Below are 10,597 nucleotides of genomic sequence, written 5' to 3' on the forward strand. Positions count from 1 at the left end.
GTGACCATCAGCGAGCGTTTATTTCGCCGCGATGTGCGCTAACTGCGCAGCTTAAGTAGATCTATAAATCCCACGGTCGGCATTTAACCCCATCAGATACGTCATAAATCGACGCTCGTTTCCAGGCTCCCCACGTTGCGTTTAGAGCCAGCATCACGCCGTGTACGTACCACGGAAATGTCCTCGCCGTCACGGCTCGCTGTACCTCAGGAAATTCCCGCCGACAGATGTCCAACAGCCGACTAACTTCCTGACGTGTATTTACAGTCAGCAGCCGCGGCCTGTAACACACCGATATGCCTTCGCTAATACACTCGCTGGAATCCGGACTGGACTTCCTTGAATTTCTGGGTGACAGAATATCCAACACCAGCAAAAAAGAACTTCGCAACATCTATAACTCTGAATTTAAGGGCAGGTAGGCTATGATACAAGCTAACGTGTCACATGCAGCTCGGCTGAGTCGGCCTATACTCACCATCTGTCTGTTTACAGGGAAGGAATCAGAGACCCCAGCTTTTCAAGTGTTATCTATGCACTGCTGAAATTCAACAAAGCTCACATTAGACGCGGGGAGATCTACATAAATGTCAAACCTCAGGTAAGAAACGCTTTGTTATTATTGATGTTTGTTTACTGCCTGGTGATCTGCAGTTGAGAACACGATGCATGAGTCAGGTACCCTGACCAAAATGCTAAAATTAAGCAAATGATAATGCAGTTGCATGACATCATCGATATGCAATAAACTGCAAAAACTTTTAGCTGAAAATGTCTGTGCATATTTTCATTCGTCCAGGTCACAGGTAGCGCAAGGAACTGAATCCAAGTCAACTGGATACTGTTGTGTCTGGCAGACGTCCCGCCCCGTCTCCAAGTGGCTTCATCAGTCCATGCTGTCCCAGGCGGCTTGTCTATGGGAACTTCATGAACTGATGCAGCCGCTTGCATAAGGGGCGAGACGTCTGCCAGGATTAACTGAAAATGTTTGCCAGTATTCCAGCAGCGAGACAGAGGGGGTCAGTGTTTCAGTTTTAATAGTGTGTAACAGGGGTAGAGACAACGGGTTGTCCAGGCTAACCCTGATGTCTGATTGCACACAAACACACACACACACCCCGCAGTGACCCCACCAAGTTTCATTTGTGATTACCAATGCTTTAAATAAATGATATAATAATGCTGCGTTCAAGGACGTTGGAGTTTCTCTCATGTTCCTGAGTATTTAAATCGTACAATATCAACCCTTAAATGAGTTGTGGCCAGTAGAAAATCGTCTTGCGTTTAAGAATAATGTCTGCAGTTTTGTTCATTATGTTTTGGCCAGGGTACAAGTGGCATCTCGTGGCCTTAAAACTTTATATTTTTTCTTTCTTTTGCCACCCAGGACTCCCATTACATCCATTTATATTTTTGTTCAGTGTGTTTTGGTTCCATAGCATGAAAACAGAAACAAATCCTGGAGGCATAGTAAGAGTTTTGTTCTTGTCTCAGTACCGGGTGTACTGTGACCAGTGGAGGAGGCCCCGGGCCCCCCAGCCGCACATTCCCAGCTCTGACCCCCAGAAGAGTGCGGGAACACCTCCACTCCCCTCTCTCACCTCCCTTCCTGTGCTGACACCTAAGAAGAAGCTGGTTGAGGAAATCCTACACAAGTTAAAGGTGAACAGGTCAGTTTGACAGGACAATAAAGACATTTCTTGCATTTAAAGAAAGAGCATGTTTACACCATGATGTCATAGAATTGACCCCTGCAGACTTATTATGACTCTCTCTCTCTCTCTCTCAGAAAAGAGTTGACAGCTGACAAGGGGGGCATCGAGATCACCTCTGACCCTGAGGCCAGCAGGGGTAAAGTGCAGTTCGCCGTCGATCGTCTTAAGGAGCCGTTCCTTGTCAAGTTCCACATCGTAAACAAGGGCACGAACTGCATCCACTTCACCTATTACACTGCCTTGCACAGGATCTGCTGTTTTACTCTGGAGGATGAGAGGAGAGTGACCAGAGCCTGTCCACTGTTCCTCTGTCCTGGTGAGACGATGCCAGCCTCGGAACCGACTCAGCTACAACACACACCCTCCCCCCCCGGATGGAATTAAAGCTCCTTCTTTTTCCTCCAACAGGGGAAAGCTATGTGTTGGTGGTTCGGTACCTCCTGAACCACTATGGATATTTCCCTGCTACTATGTACTTTGAGTTCTGCCTGGATCTACCGGGATCAGTGCCCTTCTGCATTGTGCGGGAGATTGAAGCTGTTGCCAGGACCCCTCTAGCTTTGGAGCTGGGGCCTGTGGCTCCATACAAACCATATCAGGTGGTTACATACAAGCCCATTAACACTGTGACTGTCGAGGGAGTGCCTCCGGAGAGGTAAGATGTTAAAGCCTGATACTCACATTAAAAATGTGCTTTGATGATTGGTTGTGAAACAAATAATCTGACGCCTAGTTTAAGAAACTAGACAGCACTCAGAGAGCTGATACGTCTGCCGAGGTGAACTTACGTCCCCTGGTTCTTAAATGCTCGGGCCCAAATTAAAGCTGCAAATGGAAGTGAGTGGGCCATCAAATCCCTGCATGAGTGTGTATGCATGAAAGATGAAACTAATGGCTGCGTTGGGGTGAAAATAATACTTGTGTCTACGAGGTGGCACTAAAGAAAACACAACTATACATGATGTCGCCGTGCATCAAGTTAGGAACACACTGTAATTATGATGTAAAGCAAATTCTGCCTGTTAGGTGTCTTCAGGACTCCCATTAAACCTGATGTACGGTACAGATACGGAGTCCAGTTACAAGTTTCCCGTTCATATCCAAATTTGCCGCCTCGCCGCTGGAGCACAGTTGAGCCAAAGCTGTTTGTAAAACTACTCACCTCACAGGAACTCATCGGCAGGTTCTTTGCATTTCTCACTAAATTGGAGATGGATCTTCTCAGCCCACTGGGAGGATGTCTCAAAATGTAAAATAACTTATGATTATCCCTGTTATCACTGGGAACGCAACAACTCATCAGCACCAAATTTAATGGATTCATCCTTATTACCTGTTTATGACTGTGTGATGTCTTTGTGTTCTCTCCTGAAGTTCTGTTGTCCAGCCTCTAAAAGTGATGATGAAGCTGGCGGACTACAAGTACCCCCCCTACCTAAAGGAACTGGCTAAACATAGAATGGAAGACTCCGAGTACCTCTCTGCACTTGCCAGACAGAGACTTGAATCAGTGAAGTGAGACAAGGACCTGATTAACTGACACTCATGCGTACACTTAAGTTCATTGGAGCGACCCGACCCTAAACGGAGTCTCTGTGTGTCCAGGGGTCTCCTCCAGTGTCCCTTAAAGATGAAGAACTACTCTCATCGATTCCACCTCCTGCTGCACCTGGAAGAGATTCAGATGGAGGTGGACATCAGGAAGTATGACCTCCACGGTCAAACCATGACTCCAGATTCAAGCAACAGAAAGCTGCTAAACCTCAGGGTGAGAACTCATCTGCCGTTTGCTGAGCAACATTTAAACGTCGAAATGGGGGATTTTGTGCTACCAAGGACGTCATCTGGCCTCTGGTTGGACTAATGCGCTGCGGTTGTCCTCCAAAAGCTTGCTGATGTCTTGTAAAATCAGTGACTATGCTGGAAAGGAGTAAAAACGGAGAGAATTCAAACCTTGACATTCTTCAACAGGTTCCTGGTGTTGCTGAGAATCGTCCATCAGTACTTCGAGGTGATTGTCTGAGGGTGTCCATATCTGGGGACACGGCCCAGCCCATCACCGTCTACACCGGCTACGTTCACAGAGTAGAGCTTGATAACGTGAAGCTCGGCTTCTCCAGGAGGTAACAAGAGCAAGACTGAGGACATTTGTCTGCTTGATGACCATAAAACTAAAATTGCCATGGTCCCTCCATTGAACCAGAGGTGTGAAAGTGACCAAGAGGCAACTAAGTCACATTTTTTCTTCCTTTATTTTAGGTTGTTGGACATATTTATCAGCAATATGAAGTTTGACGTGGATTTTACAATCAACCGGTTCCCCTTGAGAATGCAGCACCGAGCAGTGGACCTGGCAGCCAGATGTCAGCTTGGAGAGGTGCTGTTCCCATCTGGTGCAGCAGTGACTGATGTCGCAATGCCTAAACTCAGGTTTGGTACCTACACACACACATGCACACATACACAAATACACACAACAGAATTGAATGGCATCACCATATCTCATGTGGGTGTGAGAGATTATGGTGACTGATGTCTTGCATGCAAAGTCTGGTCTGCTGGAACAAAGTTCCCTGTTATCTGCTAAGACTAAATGACTGGAACAAATACCTCGGTGCCCCATGTGATCCGTTATTCAACTAAAGTGGTGCAATTAGCATATAATCTGATACGTATCATCCCAGTTTTTGGCAACTCTGCATTTTATTTACTTGTTTATTTGATAGGGATGTCAATCATTAATGAACCTCAGAATATTGAAAAAAAAAAAATTTTAAAAAGGAGTTAGATGGAGATAGTAAGAATGCTGATTAACATTTGCAGTTCCAAGACAGGTAACGGGAACAAAAAGTAGGAGTAGAAATACAGGCAGTACACACAATCAAAATATTACACATGGACGAATACATTAAACATAGATCTGGTGAACTGTGGCTACAGTTCCTGTTTGACTTGAGTCCTGGAATTTGTAGGGATGTAGAACTGTTTTATGTATTTTAGTTTAAAACAGTAAATACCTTATCAATAGAGTGTACACGACACAAAAAAATCCAAACATGCATAAATACTAAAAGCGTTTATCTTGTTTTGCTGTGGCTGTTTGCTGGCTTTCTTCCTAAAACTGAGTGAAATTAGCTACAGCATGAACAGCCTTGCGACTTTATGTAGGTTTTTAAAAAAGGGGGGGGGGGGGGGGCGACAAAGAAGTTTTCAGAGGATGCTGAAAATGTAGCATTATGAGCAAATGTAGTATTGTAGTATCAGGTTGGCTATTTGTTGTCTGACTCTTACACATAACGCTTCACTTTCTAACTTTACCCCCCAGGATGTTTAACCGTCAAATGGAAAACAATCCGGAGCAATATTCCGCGATCCAGCGTATCGTTGCTGGGTCATCGAGGCCCGCCCCTCATCTAGTGTTTGGGCCTCCTGGAACTGGAAAGACGGTTACGCTGGTTGAAGCCATCAATCAGGTAATGTTCACTGAGCATAATAAAAGAATCAGCACTCCATCAAAACACAGTGGGTAACAATCATCAACCGAAGCTCCAAAGTAAGTATTCAGGGTCATGAGAAACCTGGAAAAAATGATGGTAATTATAAAGAGACCCTGAAAAGTTATTGAAAAATGAATTAAGTCACTAATTTTCTCATAAATAAATCATATCAGAGTATCTGTTGCTCAATTATAAATCGTTTTAGGTTAATATTAATTGAATTGAACATTTTCCACCTTGTCATTGATTTTTTTTGTTTTTTTTTTTGGTATTGATGTAGATTTCTGTTTGCCAAAACAGAGATTTCAGAGAATACAAGGTCATGGACACTTTCCTGGAAATTGTGGGAGAGTGAACCCTGAGTAGTCTGTCTTTTACCAGGGTTCAGCTGAGTAGTTTGACTTTAACTCAAGTTCCCTATTTGGTCCCCTACCCTCTTATTTATTTATATTCATGTGTTTTTACTATTTATGATTGTGTTATTGCTCCTGATGGGCGGACACTGCGATCTACAATAAAAGAACCCGCTGCTGTTGTGCAGGCTGTCAGTCATTATAAATGAGGTCTTGCACTCTGCCTCCATCACCAGGTCTGCAGGGCCAATCCATCAGCCCACATCCTGGCGTGTGCACCTTCAAACAATGCCTGTGACCTGCTCTGTGAAAGACTGATGGTCCACATGGATCCTTATCAGGTTTACCGCGTGTACGCCAGCAGCCGAGACAAAAGCACTGTCCCCAAGCAACTACTGGTGAGCCTTATTTGTCTTTTTCACATCAGCAGATCCATGTGGTTTGTGGTCATGGCCCAGCGAGGGTCTGGGTGCTGTTCAGTAGTCCATCCTGAGGCTAAATCCACACTAATAAGGTTTCATTTAAGAACAAAGTATTCAGGCTTACGCTGTTTTAGTCCACAACAACAGTTAAGGGACAGTATCAGAACTGACCTCAGTCCATTTTAACATAACTCAACACAGTATGTATTTGTGTACACTAGTATACAGTATGCACACTTGTGTAAACAGGAAGCAGGTTGTCTACCCTGTGGCCAGAGCAGAAAATACTCCAGAGGAAAAGTAACAGTAGGGATTTGTTTTGCTTTGACTAATACAAAGCTGAACTATCACCAAAAGTAGCACCAGCGCAAGACGGGCAAAGTGGCGGTGACATCGACCATAGTTGCAGCAACCGTATTTGAGCTGTACTGCTTTATGCATTGCTGGAGGAGGCCATGAACAAGGATTTTACACACGCACACACGCGACGAAAATACAAAAAGGCATTTAATTTGACCTTTAACAAGAGGATAGAATTTTCTTCATAACACTTTGATGTGTCTTTTTTTTCTTTTCAGAAATTTTGTAACTGGGACCAGAGGCAAGACAGTTTTGTGTTTCCAGAGAAAGAGATTCTGATGAAATACACGATCATAGTCACAACCATGGTCACAGCTGGCAGGTCAGACTTATTCGCTGTACGAACAACACACATTAACTTTCAATGTTTCACATCGGGAGCCATTTTGAAGTTTGATGTGTTTCTGTAGTAAATAATAACAGCTGCAGGTTTTTGTTTTTAGGCTTGTGTCTGGAGGAATCCCAGTCGGACATTTTACCCATGTGTTCGTAGATGAAGGAGGTCAGGCAGTGGAGCCAGAGTGCATCATTGCTGTTGCTGGTAAATACTGATGTCTGAATTTGAAATATCTGTTTGATTCGCCGGCTGAGTCTCGTTTTGTTTTTGTTTTTCAGAAAATCCCTCCCAACATCAAAATCCAGTCTCTCATAGTCCCATGTTATAGTTTGCTCATCAGACCATTGAACACAGCTGTTAACTATGTCGCGGTGGTAAAACAACCTTTTACTTTCTTTTTTTAACTCAATGGTGGCACTGTTCATGTGCTTCTTATAGCTCCTATAAAAAAATTTTAAAAAATCAACATCCCTCGCTCCACCCCCTTTAGCACCATCCCAAACGAACCAGACCGTCCGACAAAATGCACCAAGGTTCTGGCGTGAAAGGGTTCTAAAAACTTAATAAAACAAAGTCTACATGATACTTAAGAAGTCTGATCAGATTTGTTTCGGGGGTTTGCATAAAACTCGATCCAGATTTGTGTTATCGCAGCCTTTCTACGGATACAGGATCAGCTGCTGGTTGGCGCAGGTCATCAGTGACGGTGTCCAGTGGCTTAAAGGAATGTCAGAAATGTAAAGAGTGGACTTTTCACAGTTTTGGTTGCTCTGCTTTAAATACTCAATCAACTCAGCTGAGGGGTCACAAACAGCTGGTTCCGCTGTCAGCCACGCCACTGGTTTAAATCTCATTGTTTCACAGGTCTGCTCGATCCAGCGGGCGGTCAGTTGGTTCTAGCAGGAGATCCCAAACAGCTGGGACCTATCCTTCGATCACCTCTGGCTCTGCAGCATGAACTTGGTGAGATGAGGGATGATGACATGACTACATTCTGTCAAAGCTTCATCACGTCTCACTGATATTGTTTGAAACCTCTCCAGGTCTTTCTCTGCTGGAGAGACTCATGAGATTTAACTCTTTATATCAGAAAAGTACAGCCTCAGGCCATTTTGACACCCGCTTCGTCACAAAACTGCTCAGAAATTACAGGTTTGTCTCTTTGCCGTCCTGCTCTCATTTTGTGTAGGATGCTGCTGTTGTGATTAAATCTCATTATCTTTTTGGTTCTTCCTCCTCACTCAGGTCCCACGCTGCCATTCTCAAGATCCCCAATGAGCTGTTTTATGAGAAAGAACTGCAGGTGTTTGCTGACCAGTGGCAGAGGGACACTTACTGCAACTGGGAACACCTTCCCAAAAAGGTCCTTTTCCCTGGTATTGCTATCGGCTGGATACTGGCCCAAATTACTGAATTGGACATCAGAAGTATGTGTAAATATAATTCGATCCATCACCAGGCTCAGTTTCATCAGGCCCTTCTGGAGGCAGTGCAAGTGCCTGTTGTGTGTACTTCAATATTCTCAAAAAGTAACTAGAGGGGAGCTCCAACAATAAAATGGAACACAGAGTAAACAGATGAACACCAACTAGGCCGCCATCGACATCAATAAACAGGGATAATATGTGTAACTGGCTGAATCTCCACGAACGCTACAGGGCTTCCCAGTGATTTTCCATGGGGTGATGGGTAAAGACGAGAGAGAGGCCAACAGTCCGTCTTTCTTCAATGTGTCGGAGATCGAAGTTCTGGTCGACTACCTCATCAAGCTCATGGAAACACAAGGAAAGAAGGGTCTCCCCAAACTCTCTGCGAAAGACGTGGGCATTATCACCCCGTACAGAAAACAAGTGAGTCTCCGTGTGATGTTGATCTGTCACAGACGTGGAGAGAAATTACTGGACGGTGCTTGAACTAGTTAACTTTCGTCACAGGTTGAGAAAATCCGGAAGGCTCTGAAGTCTGTCTCAGCGCTGAGGGGATGGGCTGATCTCACGGAGCTGAAGGTCAGTATGGTGTGTTTCTGTTCATCTCTTCAGATTCTCATATCAGGTCTCATCCAGGATCAACTCGGTGAAGTTTGGAGTTGTTGGCTTCTGCTCACATGAGTTATATGGATGCATGTAATGTAATTTGAAATACTGTTTTTGTTTCCAGGTGGGGACCGTGGAGGAGTTTCAGGGACAAGAGAGGAACATCATCATGGTCTCCACCGTCCGCAGCAGCGTCAATTATGTCAAGATGGACAAAGACTTCAATATTGGTTTCCTGTCAAATGAAAAGGTCTTTTTTTATGATTTAATGCTACATTATAACAAGCAGAATAGATCATGTTTATCTTCATGTCTTGTTTATTGTATTTTTTTTTCCCCTCATGTTTATATTTGGACTAGTAGAGGTTCAACGTGGCCACGACCAGAGCCAAGTCCCTGTTGATAGTTGTAGGGAATCCCGTCATCCTCAACAAGGATCCCACCTGGGAGAAGTAAGACAAACTGTTACCAGAAAAAGTGTCAAGGCTATGTCACCTAAAAAGTGTATTTTGCCTCTCTTGTCTTAAACTCATACAGATGCTATACTGTAGCTCTCGGTGCCTCAGAACAACTGCACATTACAAACTTGAATAGCGGCAACAGTAAAACTCACTCTCAAATACATCGTCTGGTATAATCCATCCTCTTTATCCAGCCATGTGCTCAATAATCCACAAACACTTAAAATACTTCAGTTAGACAACTGAATGTGAATGCTTTAAATACAAAACATAATTTTTGGGTGAAGTAAAGCTTTAACAGGCAGAATGCTCTCTAAAAAACAGCAACGGTAGGAAATAAAAACGTTGCAGCTTCAAATGTTATCACTTGATCTTTCTTTGCAGATGAATTGATGGGATGTAGATTTTAAGAATGTCACTGTTTCAATAGTAGGTGCATTTTTTTTTTGCAGGTTCATCAGCTACTGTGTGCAGGAGAGGGGTTACACGGGATTTGACTTTAAAGATGCAGAAGGTGAAGATGATATTGTGTCAAGGCTGGCAACCCTGAAAATCAACCCAGAGTCTGAAGGTCAGTGCAGCAGTTGAGTGTGGTCGTCTCCCTGCATCGTTCGTAGTAACACGTTGAGGTAGTGGTGCCCGCTCAAATCACTTACTCCAGTGCACTAAGCAGTACTGATACTGTTTTGTCTCCCTGTAGGTCCCGCGGTAGAGGAGAGCCCCCTCCAGCAGTACGTGGATCCAGAATGGAAAAATGAGCATTAATATTACACGACAAACTATTTTCAGTGACCTCTACAAAACTCAGATTTAACTTCAAATAATGACATCAGCAGTGTCACTTAACCATTTCTTTGAGCGCAGTTTATCGCAGTAACCAAAGTGGGTTTTATTTCTCATACCAAAATGAGTCGAGTAATATGATTTACTTTTGCACTTTGTCTCAACTTTTTTGAATAAAGCTTCTGTTCTCAATAATTCTTTTAACATGCAGATCAGTTACTTGTCTGGGTTTGGCTAAGAGCACGCGGTCTGTCAAGAACAGGGCTGCGCAGTATGGATGAAAACAAGTCACATGATAAGTCTTCAGCGAACACCTCAGTGTGGATATTGTGTCTCCGGTATTGGAATGACTTTTGATGGTTTCCAAAAATCTTCCCACAGTTGACATTTTTGATAAACAATCCTTGGTAATGTGGATAGAAGTGGGTAAAGTCAAATATGGTAGAAAATGACCTCACCTCACTGTAATATCGATTACAATGCATGATGTACTGATACATGAACAGTATGTAGTCTCATATCATGGATATTTTACTGGTGTATTACACAACCCTGTGGTATCAGGAGTGATAAATGTTTAACTTTTTATTCTTGTCTAACAGCAGTTAACCAGCAAAAGAAAAAAAAATGTTTGAG

The 10,597-nt window shown here is 43.6% G+C and overlaps 1 protein-coding gene across 1 annotated transcript; it reads left to right on the top strand.

Moving 5' to 3' along the window:
- The first annotated feature begins 70 nt into the window (after positions 1–70).
- Positions 71–10,522, top strand: mov10a (Mov10 RNA helicase a). Its single transcript, XM_086199941.1, has 22 exons — positions 71–418; positions 496–601; positions 1,495–1,670; positions 1,790–2,031; positions 2,124–2,370; positions 3,090–3,230; positions 3,321–3,483; positions 3,687–3,838; positions 3,975–4,145; positions 5,041–5,188; positions 5,802–5,963; positions 6,566–6,669; positions 6,791–6,888; positions 7,549–7,647; positions 7,728–7,836; positions 7,930–8,047; positions 8,343–8,534; positions 8,619–8,690; positions 8,842–8,967; positions 9,081–9,169; positions 9,631–9,749; positions 9,879–10,522. The coding sequence occupies exons 1-22, from the start codon at positions 297–299 to the stop codon at positions 9,941–9,943; spliced, it is 3,021 nt and encodes a 1,006-aa protein (XP_086056067.1). The 5' UTR covers positions 71–296; the 3' UTR covers positions 9,944–10,522.
- Positions 10,523–10,597: the final 75 nt, after the last annotated feature.

This window comes from Aulostomus chinensis, chromosome 3 (assembly GCF_037954235.1).
Source record: "Aulostomus chinensis isolate RoL2024-O1b breed Wild chromosome 3, RoL_Achi_v1.0, whole genome shotgun sequence".
Classification (NCBI taxonomy): Eukaryota; Metazoa; Chordata; class Actinopteri; order Syngnathiformes; family Aulostomidae; genus Aulostomus; species Aulostomus chinensis.

Bases quoted from the DNA above. Each gene is read 5' to 3' on its own strand.
- mov10a (XM_086199941.1), top strand. From the start codon at position 297: ATGCCTTCGCTAATACACTCGCTGGAATCCGGACTGGACTTCCTTGAA. The intron at 4,146-5,040 runs GTTTGGTACCTA...TTTACCCCCCAG, and splicing joins GTCGCAATGCCTAAACTCAG to GATGTTTAACCGTCAAATGG. The intron at 5,189-5,801 runs GTAATGTTCACT...CTCCATCACCAG, and splicing joins TGGTTGAAGCCATCAATCAG to GTCTGCAGGGCCAATCCATC.